At 37.7% G+C, this 14154-nt stretch overlaps 1 protein-coding gene across 6 annotated transcripts in view; it reads right to left on the bottom strand.

The window, feature by feature from the left end:
* ROBO1 (roundabout guidance receptor 1) overlaps positions 1-14154 on the bottom strand; it is a 320661-nt gene that overhangs the window by 56902 nt on the left and 249605 nt on the right. For all 6 annotated transcript variants that reach the window (XM_037377901.1, XM_037377906.1, XM_037377904.1 and 3 more), the window contains exons 7-11: positions 9492-9500; positions 6666-6790; positions 4597-4768; positions 1596-1801; positions 92-173 (exon numbers count right to left, since the gene is read on the bottom strand). In XM_037377901.1, the coding sequence (XP_037233798.1) occupies positions 92-173; positions 1596-1801; positions 4597-4768; positions 6666-6790; positions 9492-9500 (594 nt within the window). The remainder of the gene's footprint in view (positions 1-91; positions 174-1595; positions 1802-4596; positions 4769-6665; positions 6791-9491; positions 9501-14154) is intronic.

The following is a 14154-nucleotide window of genomic DNA, read 5'->3' on the forward strand; positions in this document are numbered from 1 at the left end:
GCCATTTAGGAGAGCCAGATAACTTCTGCATTTCAATTTCTGATTTTCCTTCATGTATTTTCTCCATGTAAGGAAACCCTAATTGATTTACCTTGGACCTCTATGTATGCACTCCATGTAGCTTCGCCACTTGGGGTTGAAGCAATGCAGGTGTACCGACCAGTGTCGCCCAGCTGAGTGGGGAAAGAGAAGAATAAATATTTGAAACAATCAGGCCACTCAGTGGGTTAGAAAAGTAATTACAGTTCTCCGTGTTCCCCCATGAATATGGATAAACATATCAGGCTGCAAAAACTTTGAACCAGAAAGATCTTCCATTAGAAGTTGTGTTCTGCAAACTGAAAATGGATATTTATTTCTGAGCATTCGTTCAAGGACTGGAAAGGCCACTAATTTAATGTTACCTATTCTGCTATGAACAAACTGAAGGCCAGTTCTTGTAGCATTTATTTCTCACCCTGCAGAGGTCCTAATAAACAGAGAAGGAATTTTGATGACAAGACCCCATGCAACTGTCAACCTTCTGCCTATAGTAATGCCTGGGGAGTTCTCTGGACTGCAGCACCAGAGAGCGTGTCATCCTTAAAACAAAGCTTAAATATTGCATGGGGCCTTCTACATATAGGATTCCCTGTGTTAGAATAAATTTCTCTCTACATCAGATCCAAAAAAGAATCTCCATATGCTTGCTATTCTCATCCAGTTTTAAATGTTGGATTATTTATCTATATGTGACTTAATCACATTTCAAAAGGGTTCCCTTCAACCCCCCCTCCCCCCGCAAATGCTATCCTCCTAAGGTCCCAGCCTCAGCAAATGCACGGAACACAACTGCTCAAAAATCAGAGGTTCCAACTCTAAGCCAGTGTAACTTGTAATTGGTAACAGGGCAACCCTAGGGAACATAGTAAAGTGGGGTATTCAACCTAATTTAAAAAAAAAAAAACAAATTACTACATTCCGAACCACAGAAAAGATAGCAGAGAATAGCCAGTATGCCCACACTTAACAATAGTTTAAAACGTTTTATAGCATGCAAGGCATGACCAGCAGTACTGACCAGGTACTTGCCATAATTCCCTAAGGAAGCCAGGTATTTCACAGGTGGTTAGCCATTTTAAGCTCTGTTTACACTTTGAGTGAATATGTTTAAACTTTAAAAACTGTTTTGCAAAAGCTGGGTGCATGGCTATATTACTGCAGTATGCTAAACAAAGATTTTCTTTATAAACATTTGAAATCATTAGATAATTTTAATCTATTAGTGCTAAAGCTTTAATAATTTAAGGCTTCGTCTTACTGCAATGCAAGTTTTGCTTTCCCCTTCGTATTCTAAGTACGAAACAATTCCCTTAATTAATACCTTTTAAAAGCATTTTTCCTTATGAAATCTGAAATAATGTGCCCTAGGCAGAATAAGCCAAGGTGTTAAGCATAAAGAATGAACTATCTGAGAGCATGAAGTACCAAATATCTTAAACCATTTATTTAACATTTAATTAATTCTAAATGTAGGCTTCACAACATCAAACGTGCCCGGAGGTGAAAAAACAAAGTGAAACACAGAAGAAAACCCTTTTGCCAGCTCAAGCTACCTTGGCATATCGGATCTGTAATGCTCCTGTCTCCAGCTGCTTGATGCGAGAGTCCTGGGTGGAAACGAGGATCCCATCCTTCTTCCAGAGGATGGTGGGCATTAAAGTGCCTGTGGCCACACAGTTCAGTACTAAAGTACCATCTACAGCTACAGTCTGATTCACAGGACCCTGCCGAATGACAGGGGGAGGCCGGTCTGCAATCACTGCCAGAAGAAACAACAGGGAAGAGACTTCAGCAACTGGAAGCAATTTTCCGATCGCCTAAGCAACAGCAGTTGCTTCAGGCTTTGAAACAAACTAAAGATAATTAAACAAGTAATTAAAGTTGGAGGCATACATTATTCAGGGTAGGGTGCATTATAATGATGTACAGCTACAGAATTTTAAAATGATACACAACACAGTACTTTCAGAAAGTAAAGAAGCATTACATAGCGGTATCTGCTAGCCATTTTCTAATTCCAATGTCTTTATAAAGTGATAATGGAATGAGAAAGGACTTCCCAAATTCTTAATCAAGGCACAGGTTTCACCTTGTTCATCTTCTACCATGCACCAGGCTGGTATAACAGAATTTCATACTTTCAGCATTCAAAGACAGAGAAAAAAAGGAGGTAGGCGGGCAGGGGATAACCTGGCAAATATGTACTTAAAAAAATTTTATTGTGTACCATCAACTCATCTTGGTGCTGTTTCCTAATTGGGAGATGCCAGTAGTAGGGTAAAGCAGTAGGGTAAAGTAAATTCAAAGCTAATCAATAGTACCATATTAAAAATTTTCAGCTAAGAAATATTTTCCCAGTAGTTTCTGACTTTTAGTTCTATGATGACTTAATCTGTCAATATGACTTTAAAGTCACAAAGAGAATCCCACAATGCATTTGCATCAATTTTAATGCCTCTTTCACACAATGAAAATTAAATGTTATTGATGGGTTATTTAAACGCTGCACAGAAAGGTATAAAGCAGAAAAGGTATTCACAGAAAAAAGAATGACTGTCTGCATAAGTTGGTTTTTTTTTTTTTTAATTCATCATAATGGATAATCAAAAAAAGAGGTAAAAGCTATCTTCCTGTATTTGTGTGACCTCTTCTACCTGTACCATCCAACATGACAGGGCTGATGGCCAGAAAATAGCCACAACTTCAAATGACATAAATCTGTTCAGCAGTGTCACGGGGGCTCATACAACTTAAAAACTGGTTTGGTAGCTGAAAAATAAACCTGAAGTTCCAATAACTTGTGAACATCAGATATTTCTAAATTACTTTTTGTAACAACAGACAGGGTGTTAGTACTGCTTTTATTGGTTAAATTCCAACTCCCGTAATTTCATTTGCATGTTCAAATGACACTCTCTGTTTTCAACTGCATAATTTATCCTTTACTTCTTGTCCCAACCTGCTGCAATGCACTGTGAGGCCACTGGTATCCTCCTGTGCCGAGACAGTCAGAACAAGCTCACTTTAGTTTGTATTTGACTTTGACAAGTTTGTAAGTAACTTTGCAGTTGTCAGTGTTAAGAGGCTGACTGATCTGTGCTGTACAGGAGAAATCTAATGCCACTGAAATCCATGGCTAATTTAAGTTTCACTTAAGCTGATGGCAACTTCTATTACCTTTAGGAATACCAGGGTATCATTCTGCATATCCTGCCTTCACTTTTATACGAGTACCAAAAAAAATATTGTCCCAAGGTATTAAACAAAACAATTACCCATCAGATCAATCCAGAGCGTACAGTCACAGTAAAGGAAATATATTTAAATTAATTTGATTTTTCCAAGTTCAGATGGCATAAGTCATTAACAGAAAACACCTTAATTTTCTATTTTAAACTTATTTCTCACCTTGCCATGGCCTTCTCTCCAGTGAAAACTGGATACAAGTGGATGAAGAAATGTGGCTTACCATTTGTGAGAAACCAGAAAGCAGGCAGTCCTATTCTTCCAAAGAATCTCAGTCCGGTGGGTGCAAATACACAATTTTATTCTCAAGGTTCACTGCATGTTTCTAGTACTGTGCTACTTCTATGTTTTCTATAGGGCAAAGGCCTAGTTTATGGGAACTCTTCTCAGGCATCAGCTTTCCTCCCCTCAAAGTCTCTCCACAGACTGCACTTCGAATCACAGAGGGGTTTAGGTTGGCAGGGACCTTAAAGATCACCTGGTTCCAACCCCCTGGCATGGGCAGGGACACCTTCCACCGGACCAGGCTGCTCAAAGCCCCATCCAGCCTGGCCTGGAACACTGCCAGGGAGGGGGCACCCACAGCTTCCCTGGGCGACCTGTGCCAGTGCCTCACCACCCTCACAGTAAAGAATTTCCTCCTCATATCTTCTCTGAATCTATCCACTTTCAGCTCACCCTCTTTTTCCGTAAGTGCTAAGATTATTACTTTTCCTGTATATTTTTTGCTATTAATAATAACAAGTATTCCTGATAATTGGCAAATTAGTTTTGCATCAGCATATATTACTGCTTGCAGTCATGCTCCCTGTAGCTTTTTAATCTGTTTTTTTTCCCAACTGTTCCTAAAAAGGAATATATAATACTACTCATTTGTATGTTATTCCACCAACTTCCATAGAGGTCGTTTTTTTCTTTACTATACTGAAATATTAAAAAGTAGGGGAAAAACAGGTAAAGGGTGATGCTAAGCAAATGGACACACAATAATAGGAATAAAGAGCTAGGCAGGAAGGAATTTGAAAGTAAACTAAATCTAGTTGGGGAAGCTAAAAAAGAGCCAGATAAATTAACAGATCTGACAAAAATTCATGAACTGAATATACGTACTAAATACAAAATGGCAATATAAACAGTATCCAAAATTTTAACCCCCTGACAGAGCTGGACAAAAAAAGGATTTATATGGTCAAAGACACATACAACCTGCATTCATTCAAAACACATTTCAATAGTGTCGTATCACCCCACTGCTGTCTTTAAATAACAATAAAAAACTTGGGTATGACAAAATAAAGGTATCATTACCATCAGTGACTTCCAAGTAGGCTTTTGTTATGATACTTCCTGCTACATTTAATGTCTGGCAAATATAGTATCCAACATCAGATCTCTGGACATTGGTGATAGTGAGGTCTCCTGTCTGGGAAACTGAAAATCGGCTGGATGACTGAGGGGGCTGGTATGAGAAAAGCAGATTCTACAAGATGTATAGGAAAGAAAGTGGGAAACAAGGGTTAAATAAATTCAAGCATCAATAATCCAAACTTTAATATATCTAAATAAATTAATTTTTTCACATTATACATAAAACATTCTGCTCGTCATACCTTAAGCATGTTTATACCACAATGTGGATAGCTTTTACAGGATTTTTTGTGACAAAAAGGTGCAGATGGGCACATATAATTGTGTAAATCCTGTGGGATTGCTCTGATACCCTCTGTTGCCAATGCTGGGCTTTACAGAAAGTTTAACAGGCACTAGCGAAGAAGTGATATGTACAGATACCACAATGGTGCAAGAAACAGTGGTGAACCTAAGTAACTTGCTTTAATATCCTTTTTTAGAATTTACTCCACAGCATTCTATTTATTTCATGTAAATCCAGATGTCAGTTCACTGATTTGTATTTTAACTTTTGCCTTCCTAAGAATGGAGGAACTTTTAAAAAAGAGATGCTGTTTAGGGCCCTCTAATTATAGTGGGCTTGTTCTATAAAGAGTCTTATAATACAGAATTAAATCCTATGCCAGCCTCTACTTAGACAGTATTGGTATGAAGTACATAGTATTTACCAACATTCGTCAAAAATCAGAACTGCAATCAAAATAATAGCAGTCCTTTACATGAAATACCGATTCCTAATTTCTAGCTCTGCCTGAAGAATTTGAGAATGAGAACACTTTAAGGTCACAGAGGCTATTTTTTATCTCCCTTTTTGCCTAACTACATTTTCAAAAATCATCCAAAGGAACGGGATGCAACATCCTCTGCTTCAGTATTAGCAAACCCCATTCACTGACCACCTTCTCCTCCAGTTCCCCCATTCATCACAAATGGTCATCACTCAGCAGAGTCAAAAATCAGCCAGAAATATCACGTACTAGGCAACACTTTGGGGGAGGGAGGGGGGGAACAGAGAGAAACCCCCCACCCCCCACCAAAAAAACCCCAGGTCATACAAAAATACAAACATAATATACTGGGATACTTATACCGTTGAAGATTACCATCTAAATTTGGTTAGCAGTCTAGTTGTACTTAGATATTTAGACAGAAATCTTGTAAATGGAGTAAGGAAGCCAATCTAAGCGTTCTCAATTTCTCTGGCCTATTGTTTTGTAACACAAAGAACCCCGTCATATGCTACTGCACCATTCATTCCTTCATTCACAGGAAAACCAGAATCCCATATTCCTTCTTTCCTTCCAATAAAGAATACTTTGTGTCACATCCCTCCTTCAAAAGATGACTCTGAAAGAAAAGTACGATTCTCTTCCTGTGCTATATTGTGTTTCACCTGCTGGCTTTCAAGATTTTTTACAAAGAAGCTGAAATATGTTTCCATTCCATTCAAATAAAGAAGCTGGGAGAAAAAGTGACCTATTCAGGTAGGACCTGTCAGACAACTGACAGTGGCAAAGCAGATCTCCTTAGCTCCAGACTAGAGTCCTCCCCACGCACTGCTTCGGATCAATACAGCGAACGATTTAGGCTGCCAGACACACGCAAACACGTGGCCAACTAATAGCTGCACCATAAACACCAAGGCAAACTTTCAGAAAATCTGGGATTGTTTGGCTGTTCAAATAATTTCAGCATTAGTCCTGTTAGGTGAAAAATATTTTCATGGTAGTGAAACAGAACGTTTCTCGTTATTTCACAGATTTATTTTCACATTCATAGAGAAAATGGAAGATTGAGCAGAACACAGATATCCTTTCAAGTAAGGCTGACATCACCAAGCACGCATGTGACTTAGAAGCAGAGGAGAGATATCCAGCATCTTCAAAACAATAATTAAAGTGTTTTTCTCTTGTGATATCATTTCTTTGAGGAAGTGCCAGGAAGAAGGGATACAAAGGCTGTTTTACCTGACTTCCCTCTCTCCGCCAAAAGATGGCTGGCTGAGGGTTTCCCGTCGCTTCACACTGGAAAGTCACCGTTCTCCCCAGTGCAGCTACCTGATCTCGAGGCTTTACAACAAACTGTGGAGGCTCTGAAAGGAAAGCACCAGGAAAAAATTAAATTACACTATTATCAGCCTATCTGAAAGCACAGTTTGCCTACTGATTTTAAACGGTGTAAACCAGAATAGTTCAGTTTCTTTAACAAGGAGTGGCAGCACAAAGACACATCAGCCTCTAACAGCCACAGCTTCAGCATCCCTCAGAACATCTGTTCTGTTGCTGGACCTCCCAATTACAACAACTCTGACTGTGCATCACGTGCTTTTATTACTGATCACTTATACAAGGGGGTAAGTCTCACCAACTTAGCGAGACAACTTGCGGAGCAACAGTCACCAATACAGACAAATCTGTCATAATTCTGTTTGTAAAGAAGGAATCCACCTACAAGCCAGACTGGAGAACTATGAGGGACAACTGGCCCACAGGCCACACTTTGCCAAGGGCTGCAATAAACACTGTCAAGTAACTATGAATTCAGGCTTACATGCACAAAAGTCATCATCTTTGATTTATGAAAGCTGAAGAGAGAAAAAAGCCCTTAATTGCTTATATAAGAGACTTCTGATGTAGTCAGGATCTCAAAAAAATTTAAAGTCAGAAGCCCCAGATATATTACTGAACAAATTATAACCATTTAAAATCTTCAGTTCAATTACTGAAGAGGAATTAATTTAATGGAACAGCAGAGCTAAATGTCTTCCTCATTTACACAGGCAAGGGCATGTTCAAACAAAATATATATGCAAATGAAGGTAAATTTGAAACATCTGCTCAGCCTAACATTATAACAACTGCCAGCATTGTCCAAACTGTTTGATTTATACAGGCTTCAACAACCCCTTCATCCAGTAGTAAAGAAAATGTCAAAAAATCATGTCAGTTACTTTTTAAAAAATATCAGCATATATGACAGCATTGGATACCTTGATGGGGCTAGAACGGGGGGGGGGGGGGGGGGAAAGCCAGCTTGTTTTATAGGCTGTTAACCCTTACTTCTTGAAAAAAAGTGCATTAAATGAAAGTCCATTTACTTATTCATTTCCAATTCCTTCTGATCATCTGTCCAAAACTAATTATGTTCTCCCTCTTCTTTGGGTTGAGAATAAAGGGGATGTTTTGCATCTGATTTAAATTTCAAGACAAATGTTTGGTTTTTTTCTTCCTTTCAAACATTTCTCTATTCACAAGCTTTTCCTTTAAAAAGTGTGATTCATAGAATTTAAAGATTTCACTCAATGTGTTTTATAAACATCAAGTAATTGTGGCTTTACCTAAAACAAATTCAGTAACACTCAAAAGCCAAAAAAAAAAAAAAATTGCTTTCAGTGTTCCTGTGGGCCAATACTTTCAATTGCCTGTTCCTCATGCCTTGTGGCTCTGTTCTCTATTGAGTTCATATTATATTCTTCCCATGACCCTCCTGCTTTGGGAGGGATTTTTAAAGTACAAAATATTATTGTTCACATTTCGATGCAAATGCTACCTTTCCTAGAATTTCCTTTGACAAGAAACTACGCAAAGTATCGGTGAGATTCACCTACAGTAATTAGCAGACTTCAAAACAATTAGCTCTAAAACATTCAATCAGTATCTTGGAAGATGTGGGAAGACTTTGACGTGACAGCATGTATAATTTAGAATGGAAGGTAAAAAACTGTTGGGGTGTGCCACAGGACTGTAAGGTATGGTGGGGAAGATGGAGATGAGGGTGAAGCGCCTTTGTTATGCTGTTGAATTCCAATAACAAGAATAAATTTAGCATATAGTTGTATTTAGGGCTTGGCTGATTCTGTACTAGTCTGTGACACAATGCCACACAAAATGGAATTGAGGGTTTCGAAATTCTGTGCTAGTGCACAGGATTTATAAGGTTTCAGATTTTGTTGAAGGTGAGAATGGGTACAGCTATAACGAGATTAAAATGGTTCTGAGCACCGAAGAAATAGCTGAATGCTTGCGGTTCTAGTACCTGAAGATGACTGTTCAGGAATACAAAAAAACGAGGGGAAATTCAGTCTTTCAGGTAACCATGGTAGAATTTGTAAAATTTAAATAGGCAGATGTTTCTCTAGATATTATTCTGAACATGTATTTTGTATGTATATTATTATAAATATATATGCGTATTATGCCTATGTGTATTATTCTAAATCTATTGCCATTGAGGTAAATAATACAAACTCTATTATCTTCAATGTCAGAAGAATTAGAACAGGGTTAAGTGAAACTTTATTAAATTCCATTCGGTGTCCACTATACTGGAAGTGTTTTCACTGTCTTTTTTTTTTTTTTACTTCAGTTTGCTTTCACATCTTGGGTCACATATGTGTGGTATGTGCTGAATACACTGTAAAAGATGCTGAAATAATAATCCACTTAAGGAAAGAACAACTTCTATTTTTAAGACCTTTAAAACAAAAATGATTTTTTCAATAGAACACTTTGAAGTTCAACTTACACAGTCACTGAAGAAGGAAGACAATAGGATATGACTCGTTACATCATGTAAAAAGACAGAAAGTTAGCAACCCATTACCTTTCTCCTTGCCATTAAGTTACCCATACTTCATGCAGAATTTATTCTGTGCGATGTGTCTTGTCAATAACAAGTAAAAGATGGGAGCTGACTGGTTGAAGGACATGGAAGGGGATGGATGGGAAGGGGAGGAGAAGTTCCCGTCACAGTGATACGATGACTAGAAGATGGCCAATAAAATTTCAACTTACCAGACACAACTAAAACAAAAACAAAACAAAAAGAAAACATGGAATAAATAAAATTGAATAGACATGAAACAAAGCAAAGAATAAAGTAAAATTAAAAAAAAAAAAAGAAATAAAATGGACCCTTGGTAAGGACCTTAGAAAGTACACGTACATTCTGATACTTGAAAAATAGGTTTAAAATGTTGGATCACTTTTTTTTTAATTTGATTTTTAAGCAGAATTCTCTATGACGTGCTGAAAGCAGTCTGTAGAGGAAAATGTAACAGAACGAAATAATGGTCAGGCAACCCGAGTTCTACTTCAAGCCCTTCCAATGAACTGTTGTGGAACCTTGAGTAATTTTTTTTTTTTTTCATATTATCATTATTTATCTGCACCAAGAGCCTTCATGATAAAAATAACTTGAAATTTCCAGTAAATATCCACCTGCAACATTGCTGAAATGGAACAGTGACATTGACACCCTGTCTAAGGCATCCAAACATCTACAAATGGAAAAATATTTTTCTGAGGCAAATAACTGTTACAAAGGAAGTTTATTAAAAAATGAATTAGATGCTGAGGCATTTATCCCCCACACCAATCTCTTTAGTGTAAGATCACTGTATCAAGGTCATAATACTTGTTACTAAACAGTAAATGCAAACTAAACCACAAATAAAATTAATTTGGAAAGGTTCTTAACTCTTTTCTTTCCTCCCACCCCAAACCTCAATTTCACTGAAATATTCAAAAGAAGAGATTTATTCCAAAATATTAGATTTTTCAACAGAAATTTGTCAGTGGTAAATTACACAATTTTATTTTCAATCATAGTCGAAAATTTTCATAAATTTCAAAACGGCACAGACCTGGCAGGCTACTTTCACTTACAAGAGAAAGGCATGTTAGAAAGCATTCCAACCTCATGTTGCTGACTGGAAGAGCAGATTGAAAACAAAATGCAAAAATCACGCTTTTCAAAAATATATACAGATCCTGACAAAAAAAGTCAACCAAAAAAAGGGTAGTTGGTATAAGATAATTGCACTGAAAGTCCAAAAATATGTAGGTTTTTTTTTTTTTTAATGCATGTTACAAACACCAAGCCCTTCAACACTTCGGTCTTATCTATTTATGTTGAAAGTAAAACAATTATTGTTCACCAGGGTAAACTTCCATATCAAGCAGGTAAGCACCTGCAGTACACCATTCTCTGATAAAACACGTGGAGGAAACTAATAATAGCCAGTCTGCCAACATTCGTTAGGCATGAGGAATACTGCCTTACTGTTCAAAGAGAATCAGATATAACATTGGAATTTGGATCACGTCGAATCCAAGAAGCTGCAACTGAACGTGACAAAATCAGATGGTACAGAGAATTTAGGGGTTTATGTTATTAGAGACATTTTTTCTTTTTTTTTTTTTTAGAAATAATCCCAAATGCAGGAAGTTGAAATATACCTTTTTTCAAAGATTTTGAGTTTCAATTTTAAGGAAATATTCTGGATGTACATTAGCCTTCTTTAAGTGTGTAGGCTTGGTATTTCTCAAAGAGAAAATCAGTAGGCATTATTCTGCTCAGATTATCTGCAAGTCTATGATTTGTAAGAAGAGTGGCCAAGAAGTGACATGCAAGAATTCCTGAGAAATATGCTCATCCCCAAGACTCAGCTCCCAGTTACTCCTGATCGTGTCTAAATATATTACCCAGTAACCACTCCTTTTTAACTGAAAAGCTCTCTGCTAAACTTGCAATTACAGTCTGACCTGCCCTGGAATTAGAAATGCTTCTCCATAAAACACAACTCATATTCTATGTGAAAGAGCTCGATAACAAACTTAATAGGATGCAATTCTTGCACGCAGGAAGTAACTCTGAATTAACAATTTTTCATTACTTGAGTAGTGCCAAAAAGGGAAAATTTCATCCTTTTTGGTAGCAATGCGAAGCTGCCTAAGCCCTCTACTGAAAGCTCACTTTAAAGTTTCTAAAACATAGAAATCTGTCTTGGTTGCTCAATAACACTTCTACAAACGAAATTAAGTTGTAAGTGCTGAATTTCCACTCTTCTTTTTATCAGACGGTTTTGTTATTGTAGGTCAAAAAAACCCCTGTCAAGTAAATGTATTTCTTTGCTCACTTGTAAAAACAGAGGGGATACTGGTAGAAGAGAAAAAAGTCCCTGTAGATACAGGGCATCACATTGCCTGCAAGTCTGTGGCAAGGACAAAGGATGAAATTTCCCAGAAAAAAATTGAACAGTTCTGTCAGAGGAACATCATGTGGTTTAAAAGAACAATAATAGCAACAACTACAACAAAGAGCACTTAGTTTGATTTACAACCTATTGATATCTAAGGTTACTAAAACTAAGAAGTAAATAGTTTTTCCTCTATTACAGCACTTTTTATTTGACAGCACCTTCAATTACAAAGTAAATTAATTTTCCCTGTGTTAATTATGGTTTTCCACATGGCAACTGGGGGAATAACCTGTTTGTAAAGACAGGAAGTTAGCATATAAAACCACAAATACCAAAGGAATAATATTTTTGCCTTTCAAATAATTTCCTGGACATGTGAGGTTTTCAGGGAAGACATGTCCAGTCTCTGAACAAAAAACAAAACAAAAGTGGTTTCCAGACTAGTGACATGATCTTTTAATGCCTTATTCTTGCAAGCAATACTATCAACCTCACTGGGACTACTGGTATCATTAAATCCACTCGCAGGATTAAGAATTTGCAGTTTTAGGACTTAAACTACAGACTAGTATAGTCGCTGTTAACAGAGCAACTATTGTATTTGACAGATGTGGTATTGTAGGTTCATAGGATAACCAGGCTGGAAGCAACCTTGGAAGTCTCTAGTCCAACCTCCTGCTCAAGCAGGGTCAACTATGGGGTCAAACCAGGTTGCACTGGGCTTGATCCAGTTGTGCCTTGACAATTTGCAAGGACTGATAATGCACAGCCTCTCTGGGCAGCCTGCTCTGCTGCCTGACTGGCCACCCAGTGAAGAAACTTCTCCTCATATCCAGCCTTGATCTCCCTTGTTTCAACTTTAAATCTGTTGACTCTTGTCCTCCCAACATGCACCACTGTGACGAGCCCGGCTCCACCCTACCAACAACCTTCCTGTAGGTACTGGCGGTGGCTGTCACATCCCCCACCGAAGCCACCTCTCCTCCAAGCTGTGCAAGCACTGTTCTCTCAGCCCTCCTCACAGGTATGTATGAGACCTTAACATACTGTAACACTACATCTCTAAGTAACACGTTTTGTAATTCTTCTCACAAAAATGAACACCAATGTTGATTAGTGTTTCTCTGTAACTCACTGATTTCCTCATATTTAGAATTTACTATTACAGGGTTATGCCTATTTCTTAGTCTGATGCTGGACAAGCTATAAACCTCAAGTACCCCGTTCTTGAAAGCTGTGGTAGTAATTATCTATTTCAAAAAAAGTAAAATTATAGAGTAAAGTTGTTTTCATTGATTTATACTAACAAGGTGCTTTTGAGATCCTGAGATGCCAGGTGGTACTTAATTACTAAACAGTACCTTGTTCTGCATATTAAATGCTCATTAATTACTGTTTGATTAGTATTTATTAATACCTTCCAGGTGCTCAGAAGATACCTTGTTATTCAGCTGACATAAGCTGAACACTTTCAATTTAACCTCAATGTGTTTCATTTTTAGTTACTTAAATAAAAATCTTCACGTCTTCAAGGGCTGCTTGACAGCCACAGAGGCTATTATAAAGGCAGCAGGAAAGTAGTTCTACACCAGAGAAATGAAACTATCCCAATCTTCAGGCCAATAATTACAAACAACAATGAAGCTCATATACACACTTCAGCTTCTGTATGAACCCTTGGCCATATGACTAACCAGGAAATGGCAGTCACAATGAAATTTAGGCTGCTTTCAAATAATTTTGTCATATATTAATCCCAGTTCAAGGGATAACTATCAGAGGTTGAATGTGCCTGTAGAAACAAACCGGTAGGAGATGGGATGAGTGTACGAGCCTATGTGCTGGAAGAGACATCGGAGCTCGGCAGTAGGCATTTCTGATGTGGATGGCCAGGTAGAGGCTAGACAGCGAGAGGAGAAACTCAAGAGCTAGCAACAGAGATAGTGCAGAGATAGCTACATCAGGTGCCATGGAGCATTGCAGTTCTCCAGAATGGCTGACACTCAGCTGTTGATTATCTCGGTATGAAATGAGCAGGTGAGAAACCCACTGTTTATAACCTCTGTCTGCAATGAGTGGGTACAGAAAATCTGGGTAGCAGAGCTACGTGCAGAGGAAAAGTGAAAGTCTGAGTATGTTTAGCAAACTGGTCAAACTGTACTGCTCACTCCTTAAAAAAAAAAAAAAACCAACCCCAAAACCACAAAGAAACAACAAAAACTTCTGAACAATTGCATTTTCTAATTTCTTTCCTACTTCCAAAAAAAACCTCAACTAAAAAGCTGCCAACCTCTTTCGTTCATAAATGTTTCATTGCTAAGCCTGCTAAACTCTGAAATCTAATTAACTACTTCTTACCCTCAAGTGTCTGAACAAGAACTATTGAATGACTTTCTGCAACATGACTATCAGATATTTATGTTGGTGTTTTGCAAAAACTATTATTAAGGGAGATAGTTTAAGACAATGTGCCT

This window comes from Falco rusticolus, chromosome 2 (assembly GCF_015220075.1).
Source record: "Falco rusticolus isolate bFalRus1 chromosome 2, bFalRus1.pri, whole genome shotgun sequence".
Lineage (NCBI taxonomy): Eukaryota > Metazoa > Chordata > Aves > Falconiformes > Falconidae > Falco > Falco rusticolus.